We start from the raw sequence: 13,486 nt of genomic DNA on the forward strand, positions 1-13,486 counted from the left end.
CCACAGATTCTGGGCTGGAAGGGATCTCAGAGACCACCGAGTCAAGGCCAGATCTCTCACTTACAGCTAGGGAATCGAGGCCCCCAGCTAGTAACCATGTGAGGCAGCATTTGAACCCAAGTCCTCCTGACTGCCCATGGTCCTCTGGCTCCAGTCATTGCTCTCTGCCACGCTGCCTCTTCATAACAACCCTAAGAAGGAGGCACTGCAGCTGTACCTATACACCCATTTTACAGATGAGCACACAACACAGGCTCAGCAGGGTTAAGTGATCTGTCCAAGGTACTTATACATGCCCATGTGTTGGCTCCTGCTGGACTGTAAGCTTCTTGAGGGCAGGGAGTATTTCTCAGGTATCCCCAGTGTTTGGCACACAGTAGGCACTTAAAAGATGCTGACTAACAGGTAAGATCGAGTTCAAGTCTTGCTCGCCTCTAAGACCCAGGAGAACCCGAGCTATTTCTAGGGACTCCAAAGCTGCAGCTGCTGGGAGCCTTCAGAATCCTTTCATTCCACATCCCTGGCCACAGGTCTAGTCCTGCCCCCAGAATCCCTGCTGGGCGTCCCCTCGCCAAACACTTACTCTGGGCACAGGTGTGGCTGCTGGTCTTGCGGAAGCCAGTGGGGCAGGCACAGGTGTAATTCTGGCCGCTGGGCAGGCACAAGTGGGTGCAGCCTCCATTGTTGTTCCCACAGCGGTTTCTCCCTGCTCAAATACCCCAGGTTAAGAGGCCGCCCCGTGAGTCCAGAGGTCGGACAGGAGGCGGCGGGGACGAGAGCTCAGAGATGCGCTCCTTGCAGTCGCCAGCAGAGGGGGCAGCTGCCTCGTGCCTGTCCCTACCTTGGGTTTCCCCCAGCTAAGACAAGGACACCTGGAGAAAGGGGCCCTGGGAAAATCTCCAGAGGAGAACTTGGGAGGCGCTGAGGGGCAGGCTGGGCTGGCTGCCCAGAAGGTGGCTACCTGCTGGCTGGCGCTGGGGGTGCAGCGTGTGGATATCCATGGGGAAGTGCAGTTTATTACGGATGATCTCCTGGTTCTTTCCGGTGAATTTGTTGGCACTGTTGATGCTCTTGGTGTGCCAGTCCGTCCAGTAGAGGCTATCCTCAAACACCGTGATGGCAAAGGGATGTGGGAGGCCTGTGAAAAGGCCCAGAATGCCCTCAGCCAGAGCCCTGGCGGGCCACCGCTCCTGGACCCAACACTACTTAATTCAAGCTCAATCTCTCAGCAAAAAGAATGTGGGGCATCTGTTCTCCGCTGAAGTTCCCAGTACCCAGAGGGAACGGACAAATGAGTTCACGTGACTTGGAGCTGAAAGGGATGTTAGGATTACCGAGTCCAACTGCTTTTTCCACAGGAGAAGAAACATAGTATAAAAGCAAAAATGCTTCTCAGGAGCAGATACTAGTTTTCTCTTTCATGTAAATCCATTTGCTACCTTAGGGCCTGGAACCTGATACATAGTAAATATCAGTGTTGTGCTTGCTGATAAATATTTAACAATCAGCTCTCACAAGGAAAATAAATAAGTAAATTACATGTACATCTGTGTATATATATATATATATATACACATATGCATATATGTATGTATGCATGTCTATAAAATCACACTTTTACATTCAATTTTCATTATTAACATTTTCTCCCCTATATATTCAAGAAAACAATAAACTAAACTCTGGTTTAGTGCTTGATGTCAGAGATGTAAATGATCACGGTGAAAATTTAACAATCAGTTCCAGTATCAGCTGACTTTAGCACACTTCTGGTAAACACTTACTAAATGCTATTGATAAACTGACTGATGTGGACTCAGGAAGTCCTCGATTCAAATTTCAACTCAGAAAACAGCCAGTAGGCTGTGGAACCTGGGCAATCACTGTAACATCTCTAGGCCTTAATTTCCCCACCTGTAAAATGATCAGGCTGAACTCAATGATTTTCAAAGTCCCTTCTAGCTCTGATTCTATGGTGATTCTATGGGGCCCCGGGGAGGGGGGGGGGTAGAAGAGGGAAAGAGAGCGAAAGGGAGGAAGTAGAAGGCTCACCCTGGCTAATGACAGCTTTGCGGTTACTTCCATCCAGGTCAGCTCGCTCAATCACATGGTGCTTGGCATCTACCCAGTACATGCGGTGTCCAGCGTAGTCAATTGTGAGCCCGTTGGGCCAAAAAAGGTGAGTATCCGCAATGATGCGCCGCCCTGAACCATCCATGCTGGAGGCCTCAATGCGAGGGGTGTTGCCCCAGTCTGTCCAATAAATGGTCCTAGAAAGGGAAGAAAGGCAGCTGAGAGGTGGGCAAAGTCTGTGCCCATTTCCCAGGGAAAATTTAGGGAATCATGAATAAAACATTATTTATTCCAATAACAGCTTGCTCAATGTCCACATTGGCATTTGCCATTATTCTAAGATTATTGGTGGTAATGATAGAACGGATGCCGTCGTGGTGTAGCCTGGAAGATAAGGATTCAAATCCTGCCTCTTTTATACACTGGCTGTAAGGAGGAACCTGGGCATTTCTCAGTGCTCTGAGTAGCAGCACTCTGAGACTATACTTTGCACAAAAGTGCCAACCTGCACAGGTAGAGGGAACGTGGTCATCCGGGAGTTCTTCATATCATTGAAAACATAAATTCAATTTTTAGTCCCTGTTAGTGGTAACAACCATAATAACAATTACATTTACATTTTGCTATAAGGTTTGCTATGTCTTTTATCTCATCTGTCCTTTACAGTAAGATGGAGGAGAGTGGTCTCAAATTCAAAAGAAACAGGGGCCACTGACCTGGACAAAAGGTCCCTACAGATTATATATTGACTTAGAAAATCACTAATTAACATCATCTATGTTTTATCATATTTTTATTTAGATCATCTAGTTCAGGTTGTATTTGGGAATGTTGTGTCTTGGACACCTTTGGGATAGAATATAGAACATTGAACGTGAGGAAGAGTCAGGAAATCCTGGGTCTGAATCCCATCTCAGAAATTTTCTAGATATGAGTTTGCACAAGTAACTTAACCTTTCTAGGCCTCAGTTTCCCCATCTGTGAAAAGATGGGATTGGATTTGTTGACCTTCAAACTTCTTTCAGTTCCAAATCTATTATTTTGTTATTATTATTATCAGCCTGTAATATTATAGGTATTATTTATACCTTTTTATCATGAGGAAACATTGGGCTAAAAGGAGATCAGTATCTTCCCTGAAGTCACACAGAATCTAAGGCAGAATCTTTTTTATATGAGGCTGGTTTTTTCCACCACTGCACCAAGAAGGGGCATGACTGTGGCTCCTGTAGGCAAGTCCCCTCCCCCCATAAAGTAGTCACTACTTTAGGAATCCTTCATCTTTGCCAGGCTGGAATAGGAGCAGGGTTCACGAGCCAGTTTGCCTCTTGGTTTCAAGCCTACTTCAACCCTCCAGGCCCAGTACATGGGAATCCCCCCACCCAGGAAGATGGAGTCCAATGCGTCTGCTCTGCATGGAGTAGCTAGTAGGTGGGGGGTCGAGGTTCTTACTCACCCCTCCATGGGGTGCAAGGCAATGGCCCGGGGCTTCTCCAGGTTCTGCCACAGCAACACTTTCCGATGGGCACCATCCAAGTTGGCCACCTCAATCCTGGAAGTGCCTGAGTCTGTCCAGTACAGCTTGTCATGGAGCCAGTCGATGGCCAGCCCCCCTGAAAAAGTGTTAAGAGGGAGAGAGCGTTTGAGGGCCAGGAGATCCAGCCCATGTTCCCATACTCTTCCCATTGATTCTTCCATCTTTCTATTCTGGTCATTTCACCCTCAAGTTCTACGTGGTATCTTAGCTTCCTGGCCCACAGCATACACCTCTCACTTCAGCTAATTATGCTACAATATTCTTCCTTCTGGCGATTTCCCATTCACCCCGGGCTCAATTCTCCTTACCTGGACTTTCTAGGCCTGTCGACACCACCTCCTCCACATTGCTGCCATTGAGGTTGGCTCGGAGGATGCGGTCCAGGGTGACATCTGACCAGAAGACAAGCTCCCGCCGGTGGTGGAAGTCAAGAGCGATGGCATTCTCCAGGTTGTTGAGTAACAGTGTGTACTCGGAGCGGTGCGGCAGCACCTGCCGGATGTCAATCCGATTGGCGAAGAGCAGCACGGGCTCCGGCCCTGGGACACGGCAGAGAGACAGGGCCTAAGCCCAGGCTCCAAGTCTGTCCCGGAGCTCCCAGGCCTATTTTAGCCATCCAGGTATATTAGATGGAAATCCCTCACCTGAGAGCATGAGACCCAAAAAGCCTGTGCTTGAAACCTCAAGGTAGGAGAGGCGGAGCTAGAAGAAACCTTCAGCTACAATTACACCCTGGAAACTCCTTTCTCAGATCCAAGGGTGCTCCCACTTATCTCCCTCCCCTCGTTGAAAGAGTAGCTGCTCTATATTTCAGTTAATCTTTGCATATGACTTTGCAAAAGCAACTCAATGATATCTGAAGTCAGAGTCCTATTTCTGAGGCCCCCTTATTTGTTTGGGTAAGTCATTTAACTTGCTAGGACCTCAGCAGCATCCTCTGCTCTCCTACTCTCTTCTAATATGACCATTACTCTATTTCAAGTCTGAATTATTACAATTTCCTCTTAACTGGTCTCCCTGTCCAGAGTCTTTCTGGCTTTCCAATCTATTCTCTACACAGCTGCTAAAACCATTTTCTCTAAATACACATCTGTTCCTCTCACTCTCCTGCTCAAAAAGCTAACATGGCTCCCTATTACTGTTTGCATAAGATAGAAAATGTCTTACAAAGCTCCAAGTGCTATAATCATCATTATTGTTTTTATAACAATTACTGGATATTTGAAGTTCTTTCCCCTACTCTGGCTCCAGTCTTTCTTTACAGACTTCATTTTTATTATTCTCCTTGGACACTTTAGCATCCCATACAACTGGAGAGGAGCCCCTTGCATACACAGCATTCCATCTTCTGCCTCTACCTCCATGCTTTCGCTCCCACTATCTATCCTTCATTCCCAGAATGTGCTTCCTCCTCATTTGTGCTTCTTTCAAGATTTGGCTCAGGTAGGAGGAGGTATCAGGCCTCTCACCACACTAAAGTTACTTGGAATTTACTTTGTGTTTACTTCTCTGTGTACAGATTTTATCCTCCCAGCAGAAGGTAAGCTCCCTGAGATCAGAAACAGCTTCATTTTTGTCTTTGTACCCCCAGTACATAACACAATGCCTGGCATACAGTAGGTACTAAATGGATGCTCTCTGAACTGGAAGATGGTAGAGGTGGTTAAGTTACCCAGTAGGGCCCAGAAAGTTAACTGGTGCTGCCTCAGGAAGGTTTGCCCACAGGGTCCAGCCCTGGCTCCTCTTACCCAGGGCCTTGCAGCTTCGCCGATCAGGTCGGAGTTCATAGCCAGCCTCACACCAACACTGGAATGCCCCATCGCTGTTAGTACATCCCTGGCTACAATAGCCCTCCTCTGCACACTCATTCACATCTATGGAAAAAAGGGCGTGCATTAGAGAACTCTCCTTCTGTCCAACTTCCACCCTAATCCATTGGTTCACCCGCCTAGACATATGGTTGCATTCTAAGTAACGGGACCCAAGGCCCACCCGTCACTCTCAACAACCCACTGAACCTTTTTCCTTCCAAGCATCCTGCCTTACCGTGGCATGAACGGCCATCCTCCATGAGCCTGTAGCCGGTGTGACAGGTACACTGCACCGCTCCCCGAAGCATCTGGCACTTCTGGGCACAACCGCCATTGTTGACATTACAGTTCTCCTGACCCGTCCAAGGCCCTGTGCCAGTCAAGTCAGAGATGGGAGCTGAGCCCAACATGCTCCCTAAGGAGAGCCGGCTTGGCACTCCCCTAGACCATGGAGAACGGCTCCCTCAGTTGGAAGAGTCCCTCGAGAGGGCTCCCTGTTAGCTCTGGTTGTTATATAGCAAGGGAAGCCCTGCTAGATGGGTATTACAGAAAGGGGGCTGGGTTTGGAGTTCAAATTCTGACTCATCAACTCCCTTACTGATTGATCTCGGGCAAATGATCACCGGATTTAGAACCAGAATCTCAGTTTAAATCTTACGTCTGCCATTTACTACCTTTGGGATGTTGGGCAAATCTTTTCCTCTGGAGGGGCTTCAGTTTCATTCAGAAAATGAAACTAATGGAACATGTGCTCTTGGAAGACCCTTCCAGCTCTAAACGTGTGATTCTAAATCACTTCCTCTTTCTGGGACTCAGTTTCCTCATCTGTAAGATGACGATACTGAAAGAGCTGGGTTAGCCATTTCTACACTCACAACTCCCCAGACTCCCCCATAACTTACAATGAAGCACTCCCACGCCAGGGACACTCACGGCAATTTTGCTGAGGGCTCTCGTCACTATTGTCAGCGCAGTCATTGACGCCGTTACATAGCTTTCTCTGGCCAATACAGCGCCCATTCCCACATAAGAACTGATCGGAGGCACACTGAGGGCTTCCTGGGGAGAAGGGGACAGCACAGATCAAGGAGGGGCTTTGGCAAGAGAGGGAACAGTTGAACAGGTTGGGAGCCTGTCATTTTTTAAGATACAGTTGGACTGGGATTTGGATGAATCAGGATGTGTGTGTGTGTGTGTGTGTGTGTGTGTGTGTGTGTGTGTGTTTGCCAGAGCAAGGCACGGATCTAGTAAGACTGAATCCCCAGACTTTCCATTAGGGTTTGAGAGAGTGAGGTGATAAGGTACTCATGGCATGAGGTAGTAATGCTATAATCCTAAAAATGGTTTAGAAGGAAATCCTCCTTGTATCTGAATACAGATCGCAGCATTCCCTATTTCTCTCTCTCTCTCTCTCTTTATTTTTGACTTAATTTTTCATCTTCATTAGGGTGGGAGATCTATGTTTTCTTTCACAACTTGACTTTTATGGAAATGTTCTGCATAACCTCACATGTGCTTTCTTAATTATGGGTCCCAACTGATAAAGGAGAGAACCTAGAACTCAAAAATCTTAAAAACAAATGTAAAAAAAATTGTTTTCAATGTAACTGGGAAAATATTAATTAAACGAGCAAACAAACAAACAAAAAAGGAAATCAACCAAGCACTTAAAACAAACACCTAGAAATAAATATATCAACAGAAAGTAACAAACACTCATAACACTGGTATTTCTGGCTTTGAAATTAGAGATCCTGGATTCAGATCTCACCACTGACATTTACTACCTGCATGGCCATAAGTTCCCTGGACCTCAGTTGCCTTGTCTGTCAAATGAGGGGATTAGATAAATTCCCTTTCAGTCTAAATCCATGATCTTATGATCCCACAATCCATGCTCCTTGGGGAAAGGGCCAGGGAAAGCTAAACCATGAATTATGGCCAGAGCAGACTCCTGGCCCAAGGTGGGTGGTAACATCAAAGGGTGTTTGTTAAGGGGCCAAAGACAGGGCCGAGGAGCCTAACCTGTGTTTTCGCAATTTTCTTCATCACTGTTGTCTGAGCAATCATCCTCCCCATCACAACGCCAAGACAATCGGACACAGCGGCCAGACGTACAACGGAACTGCTCTGCCATGCACATGGATGTGGCTGGAGGAGGCAGGAGGGAAGGTCTAGGTGAGGAGCAGCTTCTCCTCCCCCACACCTTTAAGTAGCCCCCCTACCCCCAACCTTAACCAGCTCCTCCCCCAAGCTTAACCAGTCCTCCCCTCTCCCCGTTCTTAACCAGCCATCTCCCCCTCCCCATACTCTTAGCCAGCCCTCCTCCCCAGTCTGGAGCTTGGCCAGGATGGATCATCCCTTCCCCCCTTCTCCAGCCTTCTCCCCATAAGCCACCTCATCCCTCCAGGACTGTTCTACACTCACTGCAATTGCGCTCATCGGACTGGTCGTCACAGTCCGCGTCCCCATCACAGCGCCAGCCGGCATTGATGCAGAGGCCGCTGTCACACATGAACTCCCCCGAACGGCAGGGCTGGTGGGAGGCTAGGCGGGAATTGGGCAAGGAGAAGGGAGAAAGGTTACGAGTTACCCTCCAGTGCCAAGGATCCTGCGAATCAAGCTGGAAAGGTCCTCAGAGGCCATCTCGCCTAAGCCTCTCATCTTATGGATGAGGAACATAAGTCCCAAGGAGGCTCTGCCAGAGGTCATGAAGGAAGGAAGCTGCTGTGACTTGAGTCTCTCCAGCCACCTTAGCCACCCCTGGGACAAACTTCAGAAAGCGAGTCTCATGGCCTGGGCCTTCCAGGGGGCCTGGACCCTCCAGGGGTCTGGCCCACAGAGCAGACCCCGGAAATATTTGTGAACAGACAGGGATGGCGTTCGAACAAACAAAAGACTGAAGGAATAAATGGCTGAGAGAACTGGGGAATATCCTAAGAAGGCTTCCTAGAATTCAGATTTGTCCCTAAGACTTCCCTGCCCCACTCATCACTTTTTACTTAGTCATCCTAGATCCTCTCCAACACCCTTGCCACTCACCTCCCTTGCCCACCTACCATACTCATGGGCCCTGCTCACCTCCATACCACTGCCCATCTCCCATGCCCACCTCTTGTGCCTATCTCCCATGCCCACTGCCCATCTCCTGTGCCCACCTCCCACCAAAGGAAACTCACAGCAGTCTGACTCATCGGACCAATCTCCACAATCATCATCCCCATCACAGTGGTAGATGTCCAGGATGCATCGGCCATAGGCACACTGGAATTCTTCCAGGTTGCAGGGGGGAGCGGGAACTGCCGAGGCTGATGGGACGGACAAGGGGAAACAGTCTCAAGCCTGGGCATGCCAGGCCCTTACTCCATTCAGAGTTCAGCTCGCTTCCATCAAGAGGCCCTTTCCTAATTCTTCCAGCTATTAGCACCCTCCCCCCCCAATTATCACTCCATTTATTTCACATAAATCCTGTTATATTAATTCAGCCTCTGAGAGCAAAGGCTGCCTTCTTTTTGCTTAATACATGCTCAGCGATTGATTCGCTTCCAGGTCTTTGTACCAGTTGGCCCCGGTGCCTCGAATGCACTCAATCCCAAACCCTTCATTTTAGAATCCCACAGTTCCTTATTGCTCAAGTCATGAGCAAACTTTTGAGGGAAATCTGATCCCCTTAATTGTGGATACTCTCTTCATAAATAATTATATGTGTATATGTATATGTGTATTTATTTTCATATTTATTTATCCTAGACTGGTTGACCCAAGACAAAAATATGTATGTGCATTTATATTTATACTTATTTATTGATTCCAGACTGGTTGACCCTAGACAAAGGATAAAAGAATATGTGTATTTATTTTTATACTTATTTATCTGTGCCAGACTGGTTGACCCTAGACAAAGTATTTACATACACATATATAGAGATAGTTAGAAATCCATCTAGATTTCTAGATCTCTCTCTCTCTATATATACACACATTTATCAATGTATATTTATCAACTAATTTCCCCCTCAGGCCTGTAGAAGGAAAACTCCTTGAGGGCAGAAGTGTTTTATGATTCACCTTTGGGTTCCTTAGACCTCTCAGGGCCTTCCACGTAGTAGGTGCTCAGTATACATGGTTGGAGTAAACCCTGACTTCTTTGGGAGGCAGAATATCATCCATGGTGAGCGCCCCAACTTAGATAACCCAGAGCTCTCTAGAGCTTGAGGATGCTTCAGTCAGACGGCCTCCCTACCCGCTTAAAGGGATCTGCCCAACTTCTCTCCAGGTCTAACAATAGTTACTTGAATGGAAAGAGTGGCAGACTTGGAAATTAGGAGACCTCAGACACTTAACTGTGTGCTCGTGGTCAAATCTCTCAACTTCACAGAGCCTCAATTTCCTTATCTCTAAAATGGGGATAATCATCCTTTCAATCTACTTCATTAGAAGGAAAGTGTTTTGCAAACTTTAGAGTCCCTCAAAAAGGTGAGTTGTTATGTGGATGACCTCCAGAGGACGTGCCCTGTCTAGGGAGTGGTACCCACTCCCTGATCCAAGTCCCATCGTGGTCCCCCCCTTCTCCGGGGGCCAAAGGCACTCACGGCAGCTCTCCTCGTCGGAGCCGTCCTTACAATCCGTGTCCCCGTCACAGTACCAATGTTCCGCGATACAGCTGCCGTCACTGCAGCGGAATTCCTTCTCGGAGCACTTGCGCATATCTGGGGAGACACTGGGCTGTTTGTTCCTGCTCTGGGAGGCTTCCTGAGATCCCCCCACCCCCAGAGAAAGGATCCAGTACCAAGCCCACCCTGCTCCCAGATTTCCCCCTGGAGATCCCTCCCACCCTGGAGCCAATCCCCACAGACAGATCAAATCCTGGCCGAGCTCTGTGGGACTCTGATCCCGGGGGCACCTTCATTACTTGGCCCAGCCCTCCTGCCCTCATCCTTCTAGCCGTCCAAGTGACGGCAGCCGGGATCTTGTGGGTAGTAAGTATGCAAAATGGTTGTTGAAGGAAGTGAAGGTTTCAAAAACTGCCTGGATTACTGCAGGCTGCCTTCAGCTCCTCTGCCACCCTATTTCTCTTTCTCCCGAGTCCCACTGGATTGATGGATTTATTGTAAGGTTCACGTTTTTGCTTTTTTATGTCACAGTCAGTTTCTGTAGCTGTCTCCCTCCGTCCCCACAACCCCGTAAGCCTTCCCCTGTAACAAAGAAAAACTGCTTTGCAGATAGTGGACCCAGTGACCGTGGGCAGCAAGATAGGGGGCATTCTACACCCATGGACACCTTCGCTTCTACAAGGGAAGAAAGGACGTGCTTTTGCTCACCTCCAGCACTTAGCACAGTGCCTGCACACAGCAGGCACTTAATAAATGGTTATGATTATCTTGGGGCTGAGAAGAGAGGATTTGGAGCTGGAAAGGCCCTGCCCCATCCTCATCACTTTTTAAATGAGAAAGGGAAGCCTAGACAAGTTAAGCAACTTATCCAAGATCACATGTACAGCAGAACCGTGATTCCCACTCGGGTCCCTGACTCTCCCCATCACACCGTGACACCTCCCACTCACCACACTGCTCATCACTGTTGTCCCCACAATCATTGTCTCCGTCGCAGTGCCACAGGCTTCGGATGCAGTAGCCGTTCTGACAGGGGAACTCATCCTCCTCACACTCCCGAGGAGCTGTGGACACAAGACGCAGAGAACTGGGTCGGCCCAAGGCGTTGGGGGCCCAGCCGGGGGCCCCGAGGAGCCACCGGCTGGGTCACTGGGGGACACTCACTGCTGGGCTTCCCAGAGCCAGAAGGGAAAAGCCCGGGGATTCTAAGGGGCACCAGTGGTCCCTCTGGTCTGCAGAGTCCTCCCCCAGGCTCCAGCCCCAGTCCCCAAGGGCACTCACGGCAGTCCTGCTCATCAGAGTCATCCTCACAGTCATTGTCGCCGTCACACACCCAGGACCGGCGGATACATTTCCCGTTGTCACAGTGAAAATCCAGAGGGGAACAGGTGGGGAGCACTGGGCCCCAGGGGAAAGAAAGCAGAGGTGAGTCAGCATCCGTGCTCTGGCCCAGACTCTCTAACACACACACACACACACACACACACACACACACACACACACACACACAGGTAAAGACTGAGACAAAGACCGAAACAGAGACAAAGATAGGCTGAGAGACAGAGAGAAAAGGACAGACAGAGACACTCAGACAGAGAGAGACAGACAGACAGACAGAGACAGAAAGAGAGAAAAAAAAAACAAAGACTAGACACACAGGGACAGATAGAGAGAGAGAAAAAAGAGAGACAGAAAGACAAACAGACAAACGGAGGGAGGGAAAGAGAGAGAACCAACACAATTTGGAGCCAACAGAATTTGGGTTTGAACCTAATCATTAACATTTCCTAGCTATGCGACAAGAGGCTGTGCAGCTTCCTCATCTGTACATGCATGCATAAGAGATGCATCTTAGTGGACCAAGACCCCTCTGTGGAGTCAGGAAGGCCTGGGCCAAGTCCGGCACACACTGGTTGACTAACCCAGACAAAGGACTCCACCCTCCATGATGTGATCCCGCCCCTGAGAGTCTCTGAACCTGCACACTCCAGAAGGGAAGCTAATCAGCTGAAGTGAAGGGAATTTGTATCCCCAGAGACCCATCAGTGACTGCAGGTCAAGCCTTGACACTTTCCCCTCTCACAAATTATCCTCCCAAGAGCTATCCCAGAGGCTCATTGGAGATCAGTTTGTCAGAGTGTTATCAGAGAGGTGAAGTGATGGAGCGGGCAGCAGGCCAGCCTCCACTAGGAAGCAATGGGCTGAAACCATGTGCTGACACTTTGATTTTGACACCCTAGTGCCTCAACTCCTCAAAAGTGCCAAATGGCATTCGTAATTCCTCCCTGACGATTCCCTCTCCCGACGAAGTCGGGCTAATCCCCACACCACCAAGCAGCGTTCCAGAAATGGAAATGATGATTAGAGGGTAGGTTGTCAGTGGGTTATGATGGGAAAAGTCCCAGCTTTTCAGTCAGGAGACCCAGGTTTCAATACCATCTCTCATACATATATAACTTAACCTTTACTGGGACTCGGTTTCCCCACTTGCACATTATAGGGGTTGGACTATATGGCCTCTGAGGCTCTTCCAACTCTTGCTCCTTGATCCTTAAAAGGCCCAAATTAGGCAAATAAAACCTTAAGGAAATTAAGAGGGAACAAAAGAAAAGAAGGAGAAAAAGGAAATGTCTTTTTTCTCCCTCCCAACTTTTCTCTCAGGAAATCCGTGTTGTTGATACGTAATGAGGGCCTTGTCTGGACTCGTTCGCTCAACTGGATAGAATGGGTGTTAATGAGGTCAAGGTTGCAGGTTCAATCCCTATCAAGACCAATTAACTTCAGAAGGAGAAAACCTCTGCTCAAGGTCACGGATTGTATCCCCCACCCCCTCCAGCTGCTCCTGCTAATTCCAGCTCTGGCACAAGCCAGGGGAACTGGTCTCCAAGGCTGGAAGGTGAGTTGGGAATGTGGCCCCCGGATACACAGAACAGGGCGGGCCAGTCGAGTGGGTTCACGTGCTAACTGGGAGGTCAGGGATACTCATGGCACGGGTGAACCCGTGAGGCAACAGGTCTACCCAATGTGGAGCAGAAATAAAAAAAAAAACTGGATAATAATAATAAAATAAAAATAGCCGGCATTTATAGAGCACAAGAGGATGGGCTAAAAGGCATGCATTATATGTTTACTCTTTTGCTTCTTACCAAAAAAGCTGGGGGAAGATATTATTATTATCCCCATTTTACAGATGGGGAAACTGAGGCAAAGGGCCACACAGTCAGCAAATATCTGATCTGATCTCAGATCTCGTCAATTCCAAGTCCAGAAGTAATCACTGAGCAACCTGGCTGCTCATGTATATACACATGAAAAGTATCATGGTATTATCCATAGAAAACTGGTCTTTAAAAATGAGGAAACAAACGAGCAGTTAGATGGTACAGGGGATAGAGCACCAGCCCTGAAGTCAACAGGACCTAAGTTCAAATCTAATCTCAGACACTTAAAAT

General features: G+C 48.3%; 1 protein-coding gene across 1 annotated transcript in view; it reads right to left on the minus strand.

The window, feature by feature from the left end:
* Nucleotides 1-13,486, minus strand: part of LRP4 (LDL receptor related protein 4) — a 64,428-nt gene that overhangs the window by 28,964 nt on the left and 21,978 nt on the right. The window contains exons 3-16 of the mRNA XM_031943806.1: nt 11,316-11,432; nt 10,985-11,098; nt 10,014-10,130; nt 8,601-8,729; nt 7,849-7,968; nt 7,447-7,572; nt 6,355-6,480; nt 5,657-5,791; nt 5,359-5,484; nt 3,919-4,149; nt 3,530-3,686; nt 2,053-2,270; nt 962-1,138; nt 584-706 (exon numbers count right to left, since the gene is read on the minus strand). Of these exons, the coding sequence (XP_031799666.1) occupies nt 584-706; nt 962-1,138; nt 2,053-2,270; nt 3,530-3,686; nt 3,919-4,149; nt 5,359-5,484; nt 5,657-5,791; nt 6,355-6,480; nt 7,447-7,572; nt 7,849-7,968; nt 8,601-8,729; nt 10,014-10,130; nt 10,985-11,098; nt 11,316-11,432 (2,016 nt within the window). The remainder of the gene's footprint in view (nt 1-583; nt 707-961; nt 1,139-2,052; nt 2,271-3,529; nt 3,687-3,918; nt 4,150-5,358; nt 5,485-5,656; nt 5,792-6,354; nt 6,481-7,446; nt 7,573-7,848; nt 7,969-8,600; nt 8,730-10,013; nt 10,131-10,984; nt 11,099-11,315; nt 11,433-13,486) is intronic.

The sequence above is a fragment of the Sarcophilus harrisii genome, chromosome 6 (assembly GCF_902635505.1).
Source record: "Sarcophilus harrisii chromosome 6, mSarHar1.11, whole genome shotgun sequence".
In the NCBI taxonomy this organism is placed as follows: domain Eukaryota; kingdom Metazoa; phylum Chordata; class Mammalia; order Dasyuromorphia; family Dasyuridae; genus Sarcophilus; species Sarcophilus harrisii.